This window comes from Hypanus sabinus, chromosome 2 (assembly GCF_030144855.1).
Source record: "Hypanus sabinus isolate sHypSab1 chromosome 2, sHypSab1.hap1, whole genome shotgun sequence".
Lineage (NCBI taxonomy): Eukaryota > Metazoa > Chordata > Chondrichthyes > Myliobatiformes > Dasyatidae > Hypanus > Hypanus sabinus.
This window is the reverse complement of record NC_082707.1, coordinates 76,612,556-76,638,679: the sequence shown is the minus strand read 5'-3', so window position 1 is coordinate 76,638,679 and position 26,124 is coordinate 76,612,556. Positions and strand designations below refer to the sequence as shown.

Sequence of the window (26,124 nt, the reverse complement as noted above, 5' to 3'; positions counted from 1 at the left end):
TAATATGCATCATCAAAATTGTACTTTTAATGTTGCTTTTCCTGTCTTCTAAATTATAATTAAACAATCTCAACCAAATTATTCATTTAAATATAGTTTAATGTCAAATCAGCTACTGGAACAAAATAAAGAGGAAGATTTTATTAAGAGACAAGAAAATATTTTTAAATTACAATACTCAGTACTATTTTCCCTGCTTTTATGAAGAGGAGGGTAGTCCAAGTGACCTTAGAAATGAAATGTTCACTCAATATTCATGACAAAAACACCCTTGGTTATTGATCACATTACCTGCAGTATGTCATAGTATTTTTTACAATGGTCAGCTTCATGGGGTTCATCAACATGCAAAACTCACAAAATGCTGGAGGAACTCAGCAGACTAGGCAGCATCAATGGAAAAGGGCACAGTTGAAGTTTTGGGCCGAAATGTTGATTGTACTCTTTTCCATAGACGCTGCCTGGCCTGTTGAGTTCCTCCAACATTTTGCGTGTTGCTCAGATTTCCAGCATCTTCAGATCTTCTCTTGTTTGTGAACATACAAAACTGACAGTATGGGTTTGGTGGATGAACATTTTTATTAAAATTGACCATGATTAATTCCAGTTTTGTGGCTCATTCTCAATCTGAATTTACAGCTCTGCAATCCAGAAAATTAATTTCCCCCTAACTGACATGAAAATCCAACTGGAAGCACTGTACATTATGACACATTTGGAAACAATATCCTCTGGTTAGTCAAAGGAAATGAGATTTCCTTCAGCTGATGTATTTCAGAAATATAAGGTACCAGCCCTCTTATAATCATCAAATACACCCTCTTGTGGAGATGTATGCTTGGAATTCAGGCTTTGATTTTTTTTTCAGTTCAATTGGGCAATGGTAATGCAGTGAAACTCATTGTTGTTCCAGGGTACTGTCAAACAGAGTTGGACAAGGGTCAATATATGTGGGTTCAATAACTCCATCTTGAAGGAAAACCACTTTCTCTCCAGGCCTTTGTTCTTCGCTCTCTGAAAAATCCATGAGAGTTATATCATTTTCATGTTTTCGAAAACTTGCCAAAATGTGTGACTAGCAGGTGCTCAAAGCAGAAGTAAATAATTAACTCCATCCATAGGATACCCACAATTCAGGCCAAGCTCTCGTCTTGCTGCTGCCATCAGGAAGGAGGTACAGGGGATGTAGGACCCACACCACCAGGAACAGTTATTAGCTCTCAACCATCCGGTTCCTGAACCAGAGTGGATAACTTTACCCACCCCAAATTGAACTGATTCCCCAACCAAAGGACTCAGTTTCAATGACTCTGCAACTCACGTTCACACTATTTATTACTTATTTATTTTTCATCAATATTGTGTTTTTTTTTCTTTTTTGGATTTAATGAATGCCTGTAAACAAATGAATCTCAAGGGAGTATATGGTGATGTATATGTACTTTGGTTCTTTAAGCTTGTTGCAGCAATGGGAACAAGCTCCTACTATCTGTCAAATGCTCACAATGTTGTGTGCCTCAAATAGCCTCTGACAACCAAGTCCTGCTCCTGGACTTCACATGTGACTTAGCTACTAAGCCTGGGGGAACTGTTTCTACTGACAGGAGAATCAGCAAAGGCAGGTTACTGGCTCCTTAAAAGCAGTTGCTTCGGACAGATGGGGCACCTCAGCCATGGTTGGCTGCTCATCCAGGCGAAAGAAAACTCTGATTTCAGACTTCCACTGTTTGCAGCTATACCCACTCATGGGGAAGGCTTCAGGAGTAAATTCCAAGTGAAAAATCTGGAGCTGGAGTCCCTAAGGCAGTTCTACATCCAGTTCAATGCTGACTGGCAACTCTTGTGACCCTGCTGGTACCAGACCGTATTGGACTCTGCCAATCCCTTGGGTTCATCAGATGCATAGAGAGGGGGAGTTTGCTCATGGGCAAAAGCTTCCTCTCCATATCTTACTGCCCAGACTTGCATATCTATACACCTGGAAAGCAATATCCATGGTCAACTTTGATCAATGGAGGTCCTTGTATATGTAATTTAATAATAAATTTATTTTGAACTTTTAATTTTAATCATCACAATCTGCCGTTAAATTCTGCTGCTTGTTTATTAGATTTCTCCTTGAATATATTTCCGTTCTTTAGTTCAATCTCTCCTTCATATTGATTCAAGTAAAGTTCCCCATTGCCTATGAGGTGACATTTACAAATTACAAAGTTGACTACTTTCTGGATTTATTGTAAATGTAAGGGATACTTAGTACTGTTTTAGATGTTTTCCTACTAATCTGCCCTAATCACCTAGGACAGAGTGCAGAGGAGTGTTGCAAGAACTAGAACTTTTTATCTGTGAAGGCAATTGGATAGTTTGGAGTTCTTTTCTTTGGCAGTGAGAAGGCTGAGAGGAGAGTCTTTATTGAGGTGTACAGAACTATTTGAGGGGAGATGTGGTGGTTGGGACTTGATGGAATAATAAGGAAGAACTCATTTTTCTGCTCTGTAGCCTTAAAAACTACAGGTTGTAGAGTTGCAGTCATTACCACAAATACCAGAAGTAAGGTGAGGAAAATATTTTTCACATGATGATTTATAATTCACTGGCAAAGGGGATGATGAAGGCAATGTGTAGAGCGACAGTATACAACAGGATACAGTGCTGGAATTTCACCAAGTAGCTCCTTCTCTGTTGTCTGTTGAGCTGATTGGTCATTGTCTGTTTAATTTTTCTATGGTTTATTTTATATTGCTTCTGAAAATTCACCAGTATATGAGCTAATACCTTTACATTTTATTGCTGTACAATACAACTTATCCACAAGGTAGAAATCGATGTTTGGGGCTGCTAAGTTTACTGGTGAATTAAAACATGTAGGAAAAATATAAAGGAATTTTTTCAACCATTAAACAGAAGACAAATAGAATCTGAAATAGACGATCTTGATTTGGAAAAGAATGTTCTCCATGTTTCAGTGAAATCTCTGACGATGTGGTAAACAGAATAGACGGGCAATGCAATGAATGTGATGAATCTGGAATTTACAAAGATTTTCAAGAGGTTTGATTCATAATTAGGATCCAAATATTTAGAATCAGGGGACAAGTAGTAGGAACATGGAGTAAGCAATTTTCAAAGCAGCAAGCTAAAAGTGGGAGTTGAGAGTGACTCTTCAGAATGGAAATAAATTTGTCGTAATGTTCCACAAGGATAATCACCGTTCACTTTGTATACAACAATTAGAATTGGGAAATTAGAAGAACATTTTCAAAGTGTATGCACGATACAGTAACAAATGGTATAGTTATTAGCAAGACTACAAAAACATAATCAATAATAAATAAGCAGAATGCACTTAGAATTCTAAAAAGAAATGTACTTACTGCATTGTGCATCATGGGCACACTGTTTTGTTTTTAGATGGTTAAATATGACTAAAACAGCAATTAACAGCAATATTGCTGGATATATGAAATCATCTAAAGTAGATCAGAGAGAGAGAGAGAGAATAATATTTGTAATGTGTTAAAACAATGATATGGTGGGATAACAATCTTATTTAATAAAAATTAGTTTTTGTGTAATGTGGTACATCTGAAACATGCATTTTGACGTTTCTTGGACAATTTAAATCCCTGGTGAATATACTGTACACAGGCAGACAGAATGAGAAAAAAATCCATTTCAAAGTGCGTAAGATATACCTGGGGTAAGTGTTGTAACCTACAAGAGCTCTCCCATATCACTATTAATGGTCAACTGAGGGAGAAAGGCAATGCTGTCTGGGCTTGTGCATCACATACCGTGATTCTTTTGCTCGTGAATAGCAAAAAAATAATTCAGACCAAAATTGGACCATTGAAGACAGAAACGGGTGAATTTATTATGGGGAACAAGGAAATGGCAGACGAGTTGAACAGGTACTTTGGATCTGTCTTCACTAGGGAAGACACAAACAATCTCCTAGAGGTAACAGTGGCCAAAGGAACTAGGGTAAAGGATGAACTGAAGGAAATTTATATTAGGCAAGAAACGGTGTTGGATAGACTGTTGAGTCTGAAGGCTGATAAGTCCCCGGGACCTGATGGTCTGCATCCCAGGGTACTTAAAGAGGTGGCTCTAGAAATTGTGGACACATTGGTAATCATTATCCAATGTTCTATAGATTCAGAAACAGTTCCTGCTGATTGGAGGGTGGCTAATGTTGTCCCACTTTTCAAGAAAGGAGGGAGAGAGAAAACAGGAAATTATAGACCGGTTAGCCTGATGTCAGTGGTGGGAAAGATGCTGGAGTCAATTATAAACGAGGAAATTACGACACATTTGGATAGCAGTAGAAGGATCAGTCCGAGTCAGCATGGATTTATGAAGGGAAAATCATGCTTGACTAATCTTCTGGCATTTTGAGGATGTAACTATGAAAATGGACAAGGGGGAGCCAGTGGATGTAGTGTACCTGGACTTCCAGAAAGCTTTTGATAAAATCCCACATAGGAGATTAGTGGGCAAAATTAGGGCAGATGGTATTGGGGGCAGAATACTGACATGGATTGAAAATTGGCTGGCTGACAGGAAACAAAGAGTAGCGATTAACGGGTCCCTTTCGGAATGGCAGGCTGTGACCAGTGGGGTACCGCAAGGTTTGGTGCTGGGACCGCAGCTGTTTACAATATACATTAATGATTTAGATGAAGGGATTAAAAGTAACATTAGCAAATTTGCTGATGACACAAAGCTGGGTGGCAGTGTGAAATGTCAGGAGGATGTTATGAGAATGCAGGGTGATTTGGACAGGTTGGGTGAGTGGGCAGATGTATGGCAGATGCAGCTTAATGTGGATAAATGTGAGGTTTTCCACTTTGGTGGCAAGAATAGGAAGGCAGATTACTATCTAAATGGAGTCAAGTTAGGAAAAGGGGAAGTACAATGAGATCTAGGTGTTCTTGTACATCAGTCAATGAAAGCAAGCATGCAGGTACAGCAGGCAGTGAAGAAAGCTAATGGCATGCTGGCCTTTATAACAAGAGGAATTGAGTATAGGAGTAAAGAGGTCCTTCTGCAGCTGTACAGGGCCCTGGTGAGACCACACCTGGAGTATTGTGTGCAGTTTTGGTCTCCAAATTTGAGGAAGGACATTCTTGCTATTGAGGGAGTGCAGCGTAGGTTCAGAAGGTTAATTTCCAGAATGGCAGGACTGTCATATGTTGAAAGATTGGAGCGACTGGGCTTGTATACACTTGAATTTAGAAGGATGAGAGGGGATCTGATTGAAACATATAAGATTATTAAGGGATTGGACACACTGGAGGCATGAAGCATGTTCCTGCTGATGGGTGAGTCCAGAACTAGAGGCCACAGTTTAAGAATAAGGAGTAGGCCATTTAGAACAGACATGCGCAAAAACTTTTTCACCCAGAGAGTGGTGGATATGTGGAATTCTCTGCCCCAGAAGGCAGTGGAGGCCAAGTCTCTGGATGCATTCAAGAGAGAGTTAGATAGAACTCTTATAGATAGCGGGGTCAAGGGATATGGGGAGAGGGCAGGAACGGGGTACTGATTGTGCCATGATTACAGTGAATGGCGGTGCTGGCTAGAAGGGCTGAATGGCCTACTCCTGCACCTACTGTCTATTGTCTATTGCATCATTTTAAACTGATCTGTCTCTTAATACTTTTAAAGCTTAGGTATCAGTATAACCTCAGTGATAACATTCTTAGAATGAAATATTAATTGTTGAGGAAAGTTTCCGTGAACTTTTCATCTCTGATAAGCTTTGAATGAAAAGCTGACATTTTTGAACTCAAAGAAATAAAAAAAGATTCCTTATAACCACATCTGAATTGTGAAATTTCAACATTAATGGTGAAAGACTTTATAATATAAACAGTAAGATCACACTATCATTGTTCACAGTAGTGTTATGCAGAGTGGTCACTGGATTACAAATCTGCATTTGTATTAACAGCTAATACACATAACAGAACCAGTAGCAATGGCTTGCATTTGTTCCTATAATTTAGAAGCCTTTGAAGACTGCTATCATTATTAAGGGAAAACCAAAAGCTTCCAGATTATGAACAAAGTTGCACGAAGATTGACTCCAAATTACAAAGCGTATGCCAAGCAAACCAAAGTTCTGGAAAGTCTGATAATTCAATGACAAAGGACGCACATTTGTATACCACCAATTATATCCCTACAGTTCCCCCATAAGATTCCAAACCAACAAGATGTGGACGATAGTATCGGAAAGTCATTAATTTGGTCCAAGCTCTGAGTCTAGGAATGTCATGGTGCAGTGTCTTGAGTAAAATCTTCTATTGTCAGTTGGCTAACTATTATTTGGATTGCACTACTTGTATGTATAATCTATATTTTCATTTATATTTATCATTATTATTGTTATGAGCAGAGAGACAACATCTGCCGGAAGTAAATTCCTTGTATGTGTACAGGTACTTGGCGATTAAAGTCTGATTCTGATTCTGATTATTTATCATAAATCTGGAATAAATTCTACAAAATATGTCAACGAAAGGTTATATTGATAATGGTGGAAATTGGTACAGTCACATATCAATCTACTGTGTTTTAAACTGTAAAATACCTTTGACGAGATTCCATAGTTATAACAGTTGGAAACTTCACTGAAGTGAATGGAAGATGGAGCAAATGTCAGTGTCGCTATGACTTGTATGTGTGAGCATATTGATTGACAGCATCCTGGCTTCTCAGTAAAAAATTGTCAATATATCAAAATAAAAATGGAAATTACAGAAATGCCCAACAGGTCAAGAGCATCTGTGGCAAGAGAAACAGAGCTTAAGTTTCAGGTTCATGAACTCTCAACAAAACTGAGCCAGTCCTCATTGGGGGATCAGAGGTGGAGAGAGTCAGCACTTTTAAATTCCTCAGCTTAATCATTTCAGAGGATCAGTCTGGGTCCAGCATGTAACGGCCGTTACAAAGAAGGCACAGCAACACCTCTATTTTCTGATACGTTTGTGTGGATTCAGCTTGTCATCTCAAACTGACCAATTTCTATGCGTGTGCTGTGGAGAGTATACTGAATTGTTGCATCCTGGCCTGTATTGGTGACATCAATGCCCTTGAATAGTAAAAACTGTATATCACAGGTAAGGCCCCATTTGAAAGGAGCGCTATCACAGGAAAGCAGCATACATCATCAAAAACCACCCTGTCCCCCACCATCCAGGCCATGCTCGCTTCTTGCTGTTGCCATCAGAGAGGAGGTACAGGAGTTTCAGGTACAACATCTCCAGGTTTAGGAACAGCTAGTGCACCTCATCCCTCAGTCTCTTGAGTCAGAGGGGATAAATTCACTCAACTCAACACTGAACTGGTTCCACAAGCTATAAAGACACTACAACTCATATCTTTGATATTTATTGCTTATTTTTATCTATATAGTTATATATATAACTATGTATTTTATAATAGTTATTTTTATATATATAGTAAAATTATTGCTGCATTATTTTTCTCAGCTCTAGCTGGCAAAACCTGAGGTATAGGCACACCCGAGCACATTCATTTCTCAATATCTAGGGACTTTTGGACTGTTCTAGAGGCATTTATTTTGTGGCTTTCTGCAGATTAACATTTCCAGACATCTCCAATATTGCTAACCAGGTCTAATTATTTAATGCTACTGTGTAATGACTTTGGGAAGATATCAGTTGTAGATATGCCTTGTTTATGTCCCATAGTCTTTCAATTTCCTCTTCTAATTCAATATATTTCTGGTGTTTTTCATTCATTGATTCCTATATGCTAAGTGTGTTTAGAATGACTGTATCTATGAAGTTGTTCTTGGTGGTTTATCCCATAAAATTATCTCGGGATGGTTATTCTGGATTGTGTGATCTGTAATAATGGGTTAGTCATAATATAATTCATAGGATTCTGACTCTAAAACTGGATCAGACATGTATTTATAGTAAGGTATGGTGTCGTTTATGAGCTTGTATTTTTAAGTAAGATAATGGTGATTGATGTCTGCCACTTGATTGTGTAAGTAATCAGATTCAGTTAAACCACTGCAGGATCCTGTATTGTGTTGAATTGTTTCCGGTTGTTCATTGTATTTCCTGCATTTGCCATCTTGAATATGTTAGTCTTATACCATGTAATTTTGATGTTTTTGCGTTTACCACCTGCTCTTTTACTGCTACAAGGAACCTTTCTGTTTCAACACACATGATAAATAAAGCTTATCTCTTTATGACAATTACAAAGATTCACTACTCTTTAAGTGAAGAAATTTATTCTCACCTCTTCCACAGGAAATGTTCCAGGATGCTTCCTGGATTAACAATGATGCTGTAACGTTCTCCTTCGGGTGTAACGAACGCCGAATTTAACGTCCGGATAAACCACAGCCAATGAAAACCAGATCGCAGTAAGATTAACCATTTACTGTTCACTCTTCACATTAACATATGGTGAAAACTGTTGATAAAACAATACAAGATGGATACAGTATTTGTTCCTTCCTTAATATCACGTTTCAAGTGTAAATACTTGCAAAGGTGACTATAACTACATTACACTAAGGTGCAGTATACAGGGAGAGTTTACCTGCTCCATTGACTACTTTAAATACACTTCCATGCAAACTATCCGCGATTCTTTAACTAACGAAAGCATAAACATTATCTACCGTCGTTACTTCTAACAGGATCGGCATTAACATCTTAGTTCAATATATCGATTATCTATTAACTTACAGCGTTGCTCTCACTGTGATTTCTCATGCCTGCAAACAACTTCTGCTCCGGTGAGCCTCGTGGAAAGCCCCCACCCTCGCGCTAATTTCAAACCGGTGTTTTCCCACAAGACGCGGCGAAACCGGATGTGACGTCATCGCATGCCGATATATTTTACATGCAATGAATACACTTTAAACACTTCTAATTCTAACTAGAAAACACTATTGAATGAATTACTAAGCGAAAATATTATAAACTAAATAACTGTCGTAAAGACAGCACACTCCCCGCTTGACCTTCGTAAGGTCATAATGAGCAGAGTACAAACTTAGTCTCTTAATCAGTCATTGGGTAGAAGTAGAATAACTTCTGTAACTGGCCTTTGGTAAATTTTCACATCGCCTTGGTCGGTAGTCTTCAATTCGATCTTCCTGACATGTCCATCTTCGCTAGGGAATGTAGCAGTGATTCTGGCCATTGGCCAGCTGTTGCGGGTGATCTGCTTGTCCCTGAGCAGGACTAGGTCTTCAACTTGAAGATTCCTGCAGGGTTCTGTCCACTTTCGTCTCTGTTGCAACAAAGGTAGATATTTTTGTCTCCAGCGAGGCCAGAACCGATTTGCCAAAGCCTGGACTTGTCTCCATTGCTTTGTGTACAAATCCTTGTCTGAAAAGTCTCCTGGTGGAGGAGGTGCTCCTGCCTTCTGTGTAAGGAGCGTTGATGGCGAAAGTATAAAGGGGCTTTCTGGGTCAGAAGACACAGGTAGGAATGATTGTGCGTTTATAATGGCTGTGACCTCTGCCATTAGGGTGCACAGTACCTCGTGGGCCAATCGGGTGCGTTGCTGCATCTCAGGTTTCCTTTTCCGGGTTTTCCGTAAGGATGTGAACCGTTTGACTGCCTGCTCTTTGTTATCTGGTGAGCGCTGGCGTGGTTCTCTGATAGGCAATGGGGCAATCCCATTATTTGCTTCATCTCTGAAGACCTTGGTGTCTTTGGGTTTTAAAGAAATGGTATCTTGAGCTGATTGTGCAAGTTTGTTTCTGTCCTCGGTTTGAACGAAAACTGACTGACCTAGCGTCTCGTCGGTTACTTTACGCTTGGTAATGTCTTATTGTGCTTCTTCAGGGTACACCTCAGTGAGGCAGATCTCGGAACAAGAACGGCTTGACTGAGTTTGACCGCAAACTTCTGTACAGTTCGAGCTGACAATTGTTGTCCTGGAGTGAACCTCTCCCTCCCCGCCGTCTTGTTGTGGGGGTGAAGGAGCGTTGTCGGTTCTTTCATTCTTGACTTCATCACGGAGCCGTGAGGGTAAATTTCCTTCCTCATATGGATGTGATGCAATCGTGACTCTCTGAGGTTCCTCGTAGCTGGGGAAGTTATCGAATACGTATGGAGAGGGGAGACGAGCCTGCCTGTCTATTTGATATTGTACATAGTCGCTTTTGCGTTCCAGTCTGGTCCTTTCTAAAGTAGATCTTGCTTCGGTCAGATCACGCGACCCTTCAGCTTCTTCTATGTACTTTGCTTCCGCCATGGCAGCTTCTCCTTCTCTTTCTAGCTGCAGCACTTGCAACTCTGTCGATATTTTTGCCATTTCCAACTGGGTTTCGTCTTCTCTGGCGGCCTCTTCTCTTTGTCTGGCAGCCTTTTCGGCTTCTCTGGCGGCCCTTTCTTTTTGGATTTCGGCTTCTCTGGCAGCCTCTTCTCTTTGTCTGGTGGCCCTTTCGGCTTCTCTGGCGGCCCTTTCTTTCTGGATTTCGACTTCTCTGGTGGCCTGTTTCATTTTCAAAACTGCTTCTTGTTTGGCGTAATGCAGTTGCACCTTGGCGGTTTCTGCCTTGGCTCTTGCCTGTGTGGACTTACTTGATGTCGGTTTACTGCCCTTGTCGCTGGGCGCCATCGACTTGATCCCGGATCGAGCTGACATTGCAGCACTTGGAACACCTGATAACGCCCGGGTGGGCTTACTTGATGTCGGTTTACCGCCCTTGTCGCTGGGCGGCGTCGGCTTGATGCTGGATCGAGCTGACATTGCAGCACTTGAAACACCTGATAATGCCGCTTTTTCACTGTAACGTTCTCCTTCGGGTGTAACGAACGCCGAATTTAACGTCCGGATAAACCACAGCCAATGAAAACCAGATCGCAGTAAGATTAACCATTTACTGTTCACTCTTCACATTAACATATGGTGAAAACTGTTGATAAAACAATACAAGATTGATACAGTATTTGTTCCTTCCTTAATATCACGTTTCAAGTGTAAATACTTGCAAAGGTGACTATAACTACATTACACTAAGGTGCAGTATACAGGGAGAGTTTACCTGCTCCATTGACTACTTTAAATACACTTCCATGCAAACTATCAGCGACTCTTTAACTAACGAAAGCATAAACATTATCTACCGTCGTTACTTCTAACAGGATCGGCATTAACATCTTAGTTCAATATATCGATTATCTATTAACTTACAGCGTTGCTCTCACTGTGATTTCTCATGCCTGCAAAACAACTTCTGCTCCGGTGAGCCTCGTGGAAAGCCCCCACCCTCGCGTTAATTTCAAACCGGTGTTTTCCTACAAGACGCGGCGAAACCGGATGTGACGTCATCGCATGCCGATATATTTTACATGCAATGAATACACTTTAAACACTTCTAATTCTAACTAGAAAACACTATTGAATGAATTACTAAGCGAAAATATTATAAACTAAATAACTGTCGTAAAGACAGCACAGATGCTTTATGAGGAAAGTTTGCGTAAGCTAGGGCTTTTCTACTTGGAATGAAGGAGGACGACAGGTGACTTCAAAGAAGTGTACAGGATGATAAGAAACATAGGTAGAGTTGCACAGGCAGCACCTTTTCCCCAAGATAGTTTTGGCTAGTATGAGAGGGCATAATTGTAAGATGATTTGAGGGAAGTATATGGAGGATATCAGATGTAGATTTTTTTTTTTTACACAGAGAGCAGTATTTGTGTGGAATGCAGTGCCAGGGATGGTGGTGGAGGCAGATAATTTGGGGGGCACTGAAGAGACTCTCAGATAGGCACATGAATGAAAGAAAATGAAGAAGTGTGTGGGAGGGAAGAATTAGATTGATTTTGGAGTAGGCTAAAAAAATTGACACAACATGTCCAGAACAGTGCTGTAACGTTCTATGTTCTGTTTTATATCAAGAGAGAGGATAGTTGTGAGTACATTGGAAGAATCTGATGCAGCAGTATGAACAAACTTTATTCTTCATACTTACGAGCAAAATCATTTTCATTGCACAACTCTGTGATAGTGAGTTCACTACTTGCATTGCTGACTCTGTTCTTCACTATGCACCTGAATGTGTGTTGTTTCCACTCGTTCTCATGGTTCACCACCAGTTCCGGCCCATCGAAAGTTCTGTTGGTGCTTTCAGACAGGGATAGAATTTCCCAGTGGAATGTAACATTTGCTCCATTGGAGACAGAGCAGCTCAGAGTAATATTTAGAGATGGACATTTCCAAATTTGTGTTATCACTGGCTTCAAAACTGGTTCTGCAATGGAGATAGTAGTTATGCAATCTTGCTTTTCTTTTCAAGAGATACAGCATAGTAATAAACCCTTTCCATCCAGCGAACCCACATCACCCATCATATGGACTCTTGGATTTTAGAATTTAATTTGGTTGAAAGCACGGTATATTGATTGGGAAATGTAGAGAAATCTCAGATCACTAGTTTCTCTTTTTCTAGTAACACCAAAACCATCTATTCTCACCATCATCTCTCTGTAACACTGACAGCAACTTCCGCTTCCCTGATGGAGAGTTAATTTTGGAAATCAAGAGACTGTGTTCAGTGATTCGCTGCTGATAGAGTCTTAGCACAGATCAGGACCTTTGGACCACTATGTCCTTGTTGAACATTGTATTCACCTTTACTAGTCTCATTAATCCACATTTAGTCCACAGTCTTTATGCCTCAGTAATTGTCTAAATAATTCTTAAACACTCTGAAAGCACCTACCTCCACTATCTGCTCAGTCAGTTCATTCCAGATTCTGACCACACTAGGTGTGAAAGAATTCCCACTCAGATGCCCTCTAAACCCTACACCTCTCAGCTTACAATTACGCTAGTCACTATGGGGAAATGATTGTTTACCACCTACCCTATTTATCCCTCTAATAATTCTGAATATCCATTTCTGGTCATCCTTTGGTTTCTTCTGGTGCAAGGAAAATAAACACACCCTATTGAATCTCTCCTTATAACTGAAAAACACAATGCAAACAACTTCCATGTGAATCTTCTCTGCACTCTGCCCAGTGCAATCACATCTTTTCTATGGTGTGATAACCGGAACTGTGCACAATACTCCAGGTGGGCCCTAACCAGTGTTTTATAAAGTTGTAACATGATGTCCCAGGTGAATCAGAATTATATTGATTATAATTGACAGATGCCATGAAGTTTGTTATTTTGTGGCAGTACAGTGCAAGACATTAAAACATTACTATAAATTACAATAAAAATAAAATAAATAAGTTATGTGAAAGAGGAATAGTGATGTTCATGGAAAATTCAAAAATCTGAAGGCAGTGGTGTGGGGGTTGGTGAAGAAGCCGTTCTTTAATCATTCAGTGTGGGTTCTCAGGCTCCTGTAACTTCTCCCTGATGGCCGTAATAAGAAGAGGGCATGTTCTGGATGGCGAGTTCCTGAATGATGGATGCACCTCCTTGAGATATTGCCTTTTGAAGATCCTGGATGGTGGTGTGGGTTGTGCCCATGATGTAGTTGGCTGAGTCGACAAATCTCTGCAGCCTCTGCTGATCCTGTGCGTTGGAGCTTCCATTCCAGGCAATGCAAGCCAGTCATGGTACATTAGTAGAAATTTGCTACAGATGTTTGTGACACACCCATTCTCCTAAAAGTCCTAATGAGGTAAGTCTACTGGCATGCTTGCTTCATGATTGTATCAATATGTTGGGCTCAGGATAGATCCTCTGAGATGTCAATGTCTATGAACTTGTAACTGCTCATCCTTTCCACTGTTGGTCCCCTGTTGTTCTCCTGACTTCCCTTTCTTGAAGTCCACAATCAGTTCCTTGGTCTTGCTAATTGTTAATGTAAAGTTGTGTTATGACACCAAAGTGATGATTAATCTCACATCTATGCCGCAATGTTCTGTCGTTTTTTTTTTATACAGCTGTGTGGCTGAACCATTGCTCTGAGTAGGCAAATTTTGCATGGCCTGAAAACTGTGTGGCACTTTAAATGGATTCATGTGTATGAATTTCTTGCACAGAATGCATAGAAACATTAATTTTAATTGCTAAAATAATGTTATCAATGTCCACATTGACCATATTAGTCAGACTTCTTTCATGCATCTAGTTTCACCCTTCCTTGGCGCTCCTTTGGAGTTTCAGTTAACATGCAAAATTTCACATTTCTCCCGGTTGCATAATTTGATATCTGCATCCATAGGCATCAAGTCTATGTGGGCAGAGGCATTTCGGTCACTGTGTGGCCACGCACCTCTGTAGCTTAGAGTGTACGCCTCCTCATCAACATCTGAGATTTTGTCAACAACAGTGATGTAGTTGGCAAACTTATTGTTGGTGCTTAAGCTGTGCCCAACCACACAGTCATAAGTAGTGAGAAGGTAGAGCAATATTCTGTGCCAAGCAACCCATATATGTTTTTCACCACTCTTTTCACCTGCACTGCCACTTACAGGGATCTGTGGACTTCTACCCCAAAATCTCTTTGTTCATCAAATTCCCCGAGGCTCTGATGCATTTTGGAGATTGTCTTCACACATTAGAGTTAAATTCCATCTACTATTGCTCCATCCAAGTTTCTAACCGATAAATGTTATGTTGCAGCCTAAGACAATCCATTTCACTGCTGTGGTTCCTCCTCTGGCTGAGATGTTGCAGACTCCAGAGATGCAACCAACAAAGAATCGGTGATTAACGTGAATAACAACTGTGTTCCCCTGTATTCTTATTCTAAAAAAAAATGATTTACTGGTAATGACAATAAGTCTTAGTCACATAGGTGGAGTTGAGTGTTTAATGTCAGTTTCAGATGAATGACTCTTACAAATATGGACTCTCATTCACTCAATGCATGAATGTAGTTATAAAAATTTAGCAAGGACATGGACGGAATAAAGGAGCATCAATGAACTCAGTGGTCATATTGCCTACTTTCCACAATTTCCTAAGCTCTTACATTTTTTTTCTTTATGAATGTTCTTCATGCTGAATGGCTGATTGATTTGACAGCACAATACCTGTGTTATAGCTATAATGATATATTTACCATCATGTCAGAATGGACAGATTCAATATTCTAATATTTGGTACCTCTTAGTGAGCAGCTTTTCTCAGAGGCTATGACAAACGCTGGGCCTTCATCACTGGATCATGCAGAGAACACTTCTTTTCTGAAGAGAGGATGTGAAAAAAAGAGTAGGAGTTTGGTTTAGATTGGCTGGAGTTGAAGATGGCCAGCAGTCTGGAACACTGGTGGCTGAGACTGCCATGTGACTGGGGGAGTGAGTTAGTGGTGGAGAGCTAAAGGTAAGTTGAGGGTTAGATCTTGGGGAAGGAGCTGGAGTGTGTGTAGGAGGATAGTACTGGAGAGTGGGTTAGTGATTTTGAGTTGGATATAGGAAGTTAATAGAGAGAGTGCTCAGATGGAAAGAAAGAAGGTTATTGAGGGTAATAGAGGGGAATAGGGCAAGATGGGAAGGCACTGATTTGGGAATGGGGTTGGGCTGAGGGGATTAAAAGAAAGTAAGAGGCAATTAGGTAAAGTGAATGCTGAATGCAGTCAGCAAGTCAGGCATCATCTATGGAGGGAATAAACAGTCAAGGGTTGAGACAGAGGGAGGGAAGGTGCAGTTATTTGAGGATGTACGTGGGAAGCTGACAGGAATAGACAACAGACAGGAGTCAGGGCCCAGCGAGGGTGATGAAGTCAGTGGGTCAGTGTGTATGTGTTAGATCAATCTGTGTGTGTATGGGTGAACTCACTCCACCTGTGTCAGGATGAGGTTTGGTGTCTGTGTGCACCCACTGTTGGCTCCAGCACAGCCGAGACTCCATTTGGCTCGATCCAGTGGCCAAGGACTAGGCATTTACTCCGTCAATCCCGTGTGACACCTGCTCTGCAGTGACTATCCTGCATTTATACAATCCACACACAGACATCTTCTACTCCACCATGTTGGGTGCTGCTGACGTTCAGATGTCAAGTCTCCACATCCCCTAATTCACCCTCGCACCCTCTCCGTGTCACCTTCGGCCAAACCTTGCTCTTCTCACCACTATTGTCCTCATACCTCACTCAACTGTCCCATTTTCCCTTCTTCAGCAGCCCATTACCTTTATTTTCTCTCTCCCTCCCTCCCCAGTCCCATTTGGTCGCGTCACCACTACGCCTCCGATCTACCCAAGGTCTGAACCTCCACCCCTTACCCCACCCCACCCAACAATTGCCCAAACTGACTTCCCTCTCCCTTCTGCACACCTCCATTCGCCCTTCCCCCACCCATCTCTCTATCACCAGTCTCCACCCCGTCCTCCTCCGATCTTTCTTCTCCAACACACCACTGCTCTCTCCTCCGGCTCTCTGTGACCTTGCGTCTCCCTTATCCCGGTATTGTTCGCTTTATTCCCCGACTCTATTGGCTGTGGACAATTTGAATCGAACCTGCAGCCCCAGTCCCTGGCACATGTTTTAACATGATCCCTAACTTCTTTGTCGGCGACGAGCCACCCTCGACCCGATCCCGGTCTCCTGAATTTCGCCACGAATCCTGGTCTTCCAGCAAACTTCTACAGAAGCTCCACTCACCCAATAAGTTACCTACCGAACACGCGCAAGTCGTAGATCTTTTTAGTTGTGCCCTTTGAGGATTCGTGGTAGCAGTCGATTTGGGTCTCGTATCGGTTACTGTCATTAACCTGCACGTTGGACAGCACCGGGGAACCATTCGCGCTCCAATACAGTCTGTCCTTGTACACCGGGTGCAGTCTGTCAGACATGTTCGTTCCCCGCAAGGCAAGGGTTGCATTAACCGAGGATAGTAACAGGAAGGTTACTCGATATTGATCTTCACACTGAATCTCCACAGGGAAATGAACATCTTGTCCAACGACGGCATCAATGGTTGTACTGGGTTGGGCTGAGATTTCGGAGCCACAGAGTGTAAGAAAATGGAGCGCTGGAATGGAACAGTGCATTTATATTAAAATGATGGATTTAATATTTCTGAACAACGGTTAGCTTAACAATTCCCAAAACTTACTTCCGGAAATCATGATACACACCTTCACACTGAAGAAATACGATTAATTAATTCCTATATGCACATTGAGATGTCGTTTATCTGAATACCAGTTAGCTTGGATTAGTGTATTACCTGCGAACACTGCAAACATCTTCACAACGAAGAATCAAACAACTTTATAGTGTGGGCCCACTTCTTTTCCTTGCTTGTGTTGGTTGGCATCGTAAAAGAAATTAATCTGCAGGACAAGATAAAACGGCTGAAAAATAACATTTCATTTACAAATTGCGAGGTATTGTTGAGCAGCATAAAATATTTACAACATATAATTTACAACACAAAATATTATTGATGTGAAAAACAGTTGGAGAAGAGAAGAATTAATCACAATCACCAGGAAATCCACTGTCACTTTTAAAAACACGACAGCGTAAGGACTGACTTTCAGTGTGTGTTTTGTTCATCTCTCCCGTGAAAATGCAGCAACTTCACCTCACTCAAAACACTTCCATGGGGAACTGGACAGCAAGTTGTGACACCGCTAACAGAGGAACCGCTGTGTCTAACCAGCAGCGGGACATTCATTGGAAACCCATTCACCATCAGCTCTCTCCTAACGGTGATTCTCCTTAGCTTCACTGTCATCTGGTCAAATGTGATTATGACTGGAATGTTTGACAGCTTCCTTTTGAACTGGCCAAGTAACCTATTACAGAACTCCGCTCTACCAATCCCGGGTGCGTTTACTCTTCAGTCTCGGATCAGGAATGGATCAGAGGCTAGCCGAGCGCACGTCGGATTGGCAAAGTTTGGCAAAGATTGCGCGGATCATTAAGGTGAGGTATTTGGAGAAGCCTGAGGTTGGGACCAGAGGAACCTCACAGCAGACACTGCCTTACAGAGGAAGGCAAGTAGCCGCGAGCTTGGACAGAATTGTTCACTCTGGGGCAGGTCCCCTCTATCCTCCTCTCCCCGATTAATACACGGACAGACTCAATTCAGTCAGGAAAGAGTCACTTCCAACTTTGTGCGCATCACGTCATTAGACAACCAGAAAAACTTTCTACAATATAGAAGCAACAGGAAGTTCAAATTTAGAGTGAATGTTAAATAGCTTTTAAAGTTTATTATTTTAATTAATATATTTATTGGTAAGTATCCGGCAATAAGTATTCGTTTTAAAAATGTAATTTTACCTCCTCAGTACAAAAATATAAACGGTGAGCTGTTAAATTAATGATAACAACATTTTGCTTTGCATATTGTAAGCAAAGTAAATGGAACATTTTAATCACTATTTACTGCTCTCGTACACATTTTCTGGGAGACTTATTTAACATTGCATCCACAGAATTGACCGTTTCCCGTTTCACACGGCGGGATGAACTGAAGAGCCCAGGCGGGGGGATCGGTTGTGGCTGAGTGTCAGATTCTGATGTCCATTGTGGAAAATGACCCGCGTTCACCAAACTCTCCATCACTCGGCACCTATCATGGTGGTCGTGATTCTAAATCGGAAGCTATATTTTTGAGGGGAGTGGGTGGGTTGGATAACAATTTTCTGTCTCCTTTAGTTTCCTCATGCTCGAATATAAAGACCACAATCTGTGTGAAATATTTAGATATTCGAACAACCCCCGCAGCGGGAAGGAACAATAGTTATTTCAAACGTAAACATGTCTCGCATAAATTAAAATTAAGGATGTCACTGTAATATCTCTCGTGAGATTACTCCAAGCAAAGAGTGGATTTGTGGATGAGGTGAACTAAAAAAGGAAGTTATCAGTGGTTGTGAGACTTTTGTAACTGGGAACTTTCACCATTTGAGGTAAATTGTCCCAGCAGAGAAAACCAATAACACCAGGATTCAGTTACAACACGCAGGAAGGTTGTGAACATTCAGTTATCTCCTTGAGCAACGGTGGATCTGGATACATCCTTATTCATCTGGAACTCATGGACACCTCGCCCTTATCGTCTCGTCATCAAGAATGCAATTGACAAAACATTATATTGCTCAGCTGGGGTGTTCTCCTGCATAGAAATGTGTTTTATTTATTGAAGGAGTAACATTTAAAAGATACAGATCATTTTACTAACCCACTTTGTAAAATAAATAATTCTTTCCAATGGGAACCTGGATTGAGTAGGCCGCAATACTGAATCTGTTCTCTGACACATTTCAACAGCTTAGTTCTTAATTATCGGTCCAGTTAGTTTCAATGTCCTTCAACCGCACTGTATGTACCGGCTAATTATTTAATACAAATATTTATTGGTTTAAGTACAAACTCCGGTTCACCGCGTTTTAGAGAGAAAAAATAAAGTGATATAGTGAACAGTTTTCAGTTCAAGACTGCAAGTATTTCTATAAGGTCTGGTCGAGAAATATTATTAGCAAACGTATTTTTCAGTCCAGACAATATAAGGAAAAAAAATCACCTTTGTCAGGAAAGCGGAGATAGGTTTGTCCAACTTCCGATCGAAATCCCGACGTCTCTGCTTTGTTTTAATATTCTCCGTTCTAATTATTTTTAGAAATGCTACCGGCTTATTGTAAATTCTGGGGGAAAGTATGTTCACCCACCTTCTCTTTTCAATGTTTCAACTTGCAAATAAAATGTCCAACTTCCGTTAACCGAGTTCAGCTTTTTGCTCTCGTTTTCGCCACCGTCAGTAACAAAATAATCGCTGGACTCGGAGGTGTGACGTGTGTTGAAAGTTGGCTGGTTACACTGTCCTATGGTGATTCTGAGATGCTGATGCTGGAAAGCAGGACGTGATACTGACCTGGAGGTTATACAGAAACTGCTCTTTACCGAACCAATGAGCGGCACTCGGACCCGCTCAGATAACCCTTTACTTCCAGCTTTGCAAATTGTTTCCTCTTTTGCTGGAAGTTCACAGGCGTCAAGTTCTGAAGAATATAAGAAATGAGATGATGTCCAGAGAGAGATCAGGAGCGGGAAAGGTACGCTTTGAATCTTTGACTTCATACAAGATGCATAGATTATATATCTGGTAGTGTTACTGGATCACATAAAAGAACAGCTGTGAAAGGTCAGCGATCTATTTCATGCATTAGTTTTAGTACTGGTGTAAGTAATTGATTTAAGAACTTCCCTAACTCAAGGCTATGGTCATAGGATTGCGATGTTCGGCCCATCCTTGGAGCAAGGAGTTCACCTCAGGGTCATGTCTAGTACAGTAACTGAGCAGATTCCTACCTGCATTTCACTGAAGGCTGAATTTGTTTCAGCCTGGGACAGAGTCCTGAGACATCGGAGCTGCTTCGTGTGTTTCTGGTGAAGATTTGAGGGAGAAAAAACTAATTGTTGTTTCACACCCCTATGTGATCCTCCCATCCATTTGTTTCAAGCAGCATTTTAAAATCAACTAATTAGCTATTACTCATGCAATCAATTAAATTAGCAGATTGTTCTAAATTACTTGTGGAAAGTATCCATATCATACAATGAATTTTCATCCACTTTGCAGCTGGAACTTTCTCCATCTGCATGACAAATGACATTTTTTATTTCTTTAATTTCTCTGTTACTTATTCAACCTAGTTTTATTGTTGGGTGGGCTGTTTTGATGTTCACCTAATACTAAAACCAATCTTTCCACACAGAATACTTAGTGCCCAGTATTTTTGTTAAGAGATATCTTCTGTATTTTCAGCCACTTCCTGTTCTATTCTGTCAGAAGGAACTTGTCTTTCTACACATTTTCCATTCAGCATTTCAAATGGTCTCACACTGACTGACACCCATTCTGGTTGTGTAAGAGTGCCTTCTGCTTTCCATTCTTTCAATAAAAATAAAGTATATACTTGTATACAGATTATAAAAATTTTTTCAAATGTAGGCCAATATGAGTGCCCTCTTTTCCAATTTGTTTGAATATATGCAAACCTGGTATCAATGCATGCTTTTTAATAAAATGCATACTTCTGTTATTATTATATATCAGTTATTTTGTTTAAGATGTAAATCACAGAATGCCAGTAGTCTTGTAATACTCAGTCCTGGGTGAATTATGCAGTTGGGTGAAAGATAACTTCAAACAATATCATCTGGAAAGGGAGTCCCTAAAATTTCTCTTGACTTAAGCTTCTTTACTGGAACTGCTGCTCCTGTAGAGAAATAGGCAAGGAGCAGCTCAGCTTGACCCCATACCCTCATCCCTCTTTACAGAGGTGTTTTGGTTCAAGTCTGGAGGTAGATGGCCTGTTCATGTTTTGTATTGAGTAAGGAGAGGATTGAAGAGAATAACGGTACCTTCACTTTAGACTCAACAATGTAAAGTCGTTTCTGGGACTGCCATAACACTGATGACCAGAAGCTGCTGATGGTTCATTTTTCCATGTCACTCTCATTATAATTATCATGTTTAAGCTGCTGCACCTAACTATGACTTTCAGGCTTTAACGTCGATGCTCAGGGCAGTGACTCCAGTCTCACCTGTATAATTCTCTTTTGAATTGTGACCAATGATTTAGATGATGGAATTGATAGGTTATAGCCAAGTTTGCCAATGAAACAAAGATACGTGAGGGTATGGTAGTGTTGAAGAGGCAGAGAGGCTTCAGAAGGACAGACAGATTAGGAGAATGGGCAAAGAAATGGCAATGGAATACAGTGTCAGGAAGTGTCTGGTCATGCACTTTGGTAGAAGAAATAAAAGCATAGATTATTTTCTAAATGGAGAGAAAATTCAAAATTCTGAGGTGCAGAGGGACTTGGGAGTCCTCATGCAGAATTCCCTAAAGGTTCATTTGCAGGTTGAGTCAGTGGTGAGGAAGGCAAATGCAATGTTAGCATTCATTTTGAGAGGACTAGAATATAAAAGCAAGGATGTATTGTTGAGGCTTTATAAGGCACTGTGAGGCCTCACTTGGAGTATGCTGAGTGTTTCCGGGCCCCTTATCTAAGAAAGGATGTGTGGACATTGGATAGAGTTCAACGAAGGTTTACCAGGATGATTCCAAGATTGAAAGGCCGATCATATGAGGTTCATTTAATGATTCTGGGCCTATACTCACTGGAATTCAGGAGAATGAGGGAGGGATCTCATTGAAAACTATTTAATGTTGAAAGAATCTGTGGAGAGAATGTTTCCCATGGTGGGGGAGTTTAAGACCAGAGGTCACATCCTCAGAATAGTTATTTATTTCTATGATATTTGAGTAGAAGCTATTTGGATGCATTGGATTTATCTTGCATTTTGTGGACAGGGGATTCTAGAGAAACTCCTCAGTTTGTTGGGGTGGTTGCCATTTTAAAGACAACTGACCAGATTATCCAGAGCTACAGTTAGTTCTGTGTGCACTCTGCTCCTGAAGCAAGCAATGAGATTGCATATTGCAGGTGGTGCACACTGCAGACACTGCCTCACATATATGAGGCTCACAACAACTCTGAAAGATTGCATTATTAATTGTCTATAAAGAAAGTTTTATATTTCTCTCTAAAGCAAGAATGCACAAACTCTGCCCTTCAACACTTGAGGACTAACCATCTAAATGGGCACTGACAGTCTGGTGTGCTGTATTCCTACACTCAAGACCACCTATAAAATGTAGTGCAATTGGCTATGACTGTAGCAGCACCTCTCAAAATTCTAACTCTCCAACTGATAAGTTCAAAGGAAGCAGGAATCTCCTGTTTCATTTCCAAGTCAGACTTAGAAACATGAAGGTTCCTTTATCATTTATTGGCATCTCTGTTTGAATGCATCACCATACAGACTTCAGTGGATCAAGAAAAGGGTTCACAAGACATGTCAAAGATAATGACAATAAATGCCATTCTTGTAGGTGACACCACTAACCCATAATAGAATTTCCAATAAGTCAGTATTTTCTGCTGTTTGATTCCACTGCGTATGTCTACAGTCTCCATTGCTACCATGTCACACCCGCACAAATGTGCCAGGAATAATCTGGGACTGTCATTTTGCTTCTCCAAGCTCAAAATTTAGTTCACCCACTCAGCAGTGTGGCACTCAATTACTCTTGAGTGATTTTCATAAAAAGTTCTTGCAATTATGTTGCATTTGTACGGATGTGGTCAAGTGTCTCAGAGTCTTTTGAATTTGAATCACTATGGTATTATATAGGGAAAACCTGTCTATAGTGAGGCCCCACAAACTGAGATATAGAAATATAGGGATAATTATTTTCTGGGTGCTGTTGACCATGAGACCATAAGACCATAAGATATAGGAGCAGAGTAAGCCATTCAGCCCATTAAGTCAGCTCTGCCATTCAATCATGGGCTGATCCAATTCTTCCTTCTTCTAGTCATCCCCACTCTCCTGCCTTCACCCCATACCCTTTGATACCCTGGCTAATCAAGAATCTATCTATCCATTGCTTACATAATTTATTCTGTAATTTCTTAACCACTTGCTGTGATCTTAATACCTTTCTAAATTGGAAAATGTAGGAAAACAATTATCCCTACATTGCTATATTTCTTTTTGTTGTTTATCTTGTATCTGTTTTTTACTTAACTGAAGTTCCAAGAATGGTGAATCTGTGGTATTTGTCACACAGTCCTCTCCACCTTGTTTCACTCTAACATTGTTCCTCTATGGAACAGATTTTGGTTCCTACAGTCCAAACAGTTTCATTTGATTTCTTAGCTATTCATTTTGACTATTTTGAATATAATTAAATAGCTTTGGTGTGGGAAGTTTTCATCCAAGCATTAGAAATCAATGTCTATCACAAAATTGGACTGACCACAGTCCTTGAGATAGATATGTCTCCAAAGAGGTTAAAGAGGAATGTTCTTCTGATTCTAAATTAAACTGGTACTCACAGGTTACTAGATTATACTTCTGATTAACTTAAAATAGTGTCAGTATTAAATGATATGAAAGAATGACTACCATGTCTGTAAATGCTTATGCCTGTTTTGTTATGATTTTTGAGTTCAGATGTCACAATAATTTGCTTGTTCACTGGAAAACTGCCAAAATACGTTTTCAAGCTTTCCTGCAAATCCTAGAATTGGGAGTTCATACTTAATTTACGCATTAGATGGGCAGTCTGTATTGCTCAAACACCAGATCAGAAATCACCCAAAAATTTATGAAATTATAGGCTCTATTCAGAGAATGGTGAATCTGTGGTATTTGTTACCATAGGCAGCTGTGGAGGACAAGTCATTGTGTATATTTAAGGCAGAGCCTGATAGATTCTTGACTGACCAGGACATGAAAGGACACATGGGAAAGCAAGAGATTGGAGCTGAGAGGAAAAATTGATCTGCCATGGTGAAATAGTGCAGCAGACTCAACGGGCCAGAAGACCTATGTCTGCTCCTATATCTTAAGGTCCTATGATGTTAAGAAATCATTTTTTGTGTTTGCTGCTTTTAAAAAAACATTGCATCCAAAGTTGAGCTTTTTCCCATCAAAGACTTGTGTTCAACAGGCAACATCAAAGCATTCTCTCATTAACCCATGGAAAATGAATCAATACTCTTGCAGTGATCACTCCATGGCAGTCTCCGGAAATTATTGAGTTGAGTGATGATGGATATGGCTGGCGTTGTGCTGGGTGGTGTTGGCAGTGAAGGCATGGTAATAATTGTTCAACGGTTACTTGGAAAGACCGTAATGCCTGACTAACACAGAGAGAGTTCATTGTGTTGAATGGATATGCCTAATCCCAATCATCTGCCACATCTGTGAAGGCACTGGGCAAACAAAACAAGAGATCTGTGATCCACAGTAATCATTTCACAGAAACATGATCTGTTTCAATGGCCATAAATTAATAAACTGACATCCTGAATAAGACACTTGACACCATGTAGCTTTTATGCTGTGTACTCCTTGTTGAGCTATGAGTAAATTACACAGGAAATAAATTGTGGCATTTTGACCTCATTTCTGTAATGGAACAAATGGTTGGTGACATTTTTATAGAATCAGTACATGCATGAAATATGATGGGCAAGTTAGATTATGGGAGGCCCAGTGACCCAAGCTGTAGTGCTCTTGCCTCTCAGCTCCAATGAGCTGTGTTTGATCATGAACTCCAAATGGAGTTTGCATTTTCTTCTTGTGACAATGTGAGTCTTTTTACAGGTACTGCAGATCAAAGAAAAGACAGCAGACTGGAGATTACTACACTGAAGGTCCTGAAATTTGGGAAAAGAATAGTAAGGTACAGATAATACATTTTTATGACCACTGTAAAAGATTAACACCTGATATATTGGAAAGCATGTGTGGAAATGGGAAAAATAAGGTTATATGAGGTGGGGACTTTAATGCTCATAGTACAATGTGGGTTTGTAGTGACACAAGTGTGAATGGGACAGTGGTGGAAGACTATCTGGAAGAAAAATGTTTGGTGTGCTTGGATGATGGTAGGAGTTCCATGATAAATCTATTAAACAACACTGCTTCAGTTATAGACCTTACACTGGTACCTGAGGATGTAGCAAGTGCGTGTAACTGGGAAGGATATAATAACACAACTGTGCAGAGTGATCATTTCCCTTTATCTGAAAATTGGGAATATTAGATATGTATTAGAGTAAAGGATCTCCCGTCCCATGATGGAATTTAAAAAAAAGGCAAATTGGGATGTATTTGATGATTTATGAAAAAGTGGATTTCCTGATCATTTGGTTTTGGAGGATATGGAGTTGCATAATAATACCTTGTGCTCTGTACTCAACTCAATAGCTAAGGAAACAATTCCCAGAACTTTGGGAGATAATAAAAGGAGAGCTGCTCCCCGGTGGACTGATGAACGTAAAGGAGCTGTGAAGGAGAGAAATAAACTTTTGGGGAAGCTAGGCAATGTTTCTCTTATTCATAATTCATACAACATAAAAGAGCTCAAGCTATAGTTAGAAAAGTAGTGAGATGGACAAGGAAAATGTATTGGAGAACTTACTGTGATAGCATTGGGAGAGAGATCCAGGCAGGAGAAGTTTGGGGTGTGATACAGAAAACTTGATGCATTACCAACTTTATATGGTGGGGGAAAGACCACAGTTACTGATGCTGAAAAAGCAAAATTATTAGCAAAACCTCTCAATCTCTCATGACATCTGAGGTTCCTTGGACCTGT

At 40.4% G+C, this 26,124-nt stretch overlaps 1 protein-coding gene and 1 long non-coding RNA gene across 2 annotated transcripts; both read right to left on the bottom strand.

The window, feature by feature from the left end:
- Positions 1 to 199: 199 nt before the first annotated feature.
- On the bottom strand, positions 200 to 9,181 carry LOC132405013 (uncharacterized). Its single transcript, XR_009515733.1, has 3 exons — positions 8,287 to 9,181; positions 3,375 to 3,470; positions 200 to 1,014 (listed from the first exon to the last, which is right to left on the bottom strand). It is a non-coding gene; the product is annotated as an uncharacterized LOC132405013 (long non-coding RNA).
- Positions 9,182 to 9,327: 146 nt separating this feature from the next.
- On the bottom strand, positions 9,328 to 19,908 carry LOC132380108 (uncharacterized). The gene is made up of 6 exons (XM_059948692.1): positions 19,464 to 19,908; positions 17,154 to 17,259; positions 16,602 to 16,955; positions 11,990 to 12,268; positions 11,206 to 11,309; positions 9,328 to 10,927 (listed from the first exon to the last, which is right to left on the bottom strand). Exons 2-6 carry the CDS (start codon positions 17,170 to 17,172, stop codon positions 10,892 to 10,894), a joined length of 792 nt encoding a protein of 263 aa, XP_059804675.1. The 5' UTR covers positions 17,173 to 17,259; positions 19,464 to 19,908; the 3' UTR covers positions 9,328 to 10,891.
- Between the last annotated feature and the right edge of the window lie 6,216 nt (positions 19,909 to 26,124).

Excerpts from the sequence above, each read along its gene's own strand:
- LOC132380108 (XM_059948692.1), bottom strand. Across the intron at positions 11,310-11,989 it reads CAATGAAAATGATTTTGCTC|GAAAACACCGGTTTGAAATT; the intron begins GTAAGTATGAAG and ends CGCGTCTTGTAG. Across the intron at positions 10,928-11,205 it reads ATCACAGTGAGAGCAACGCT|TTTTCACCATATGTTAATGT; the intron begins GTAAGTTAATAG and ends TTTTATCAACAG.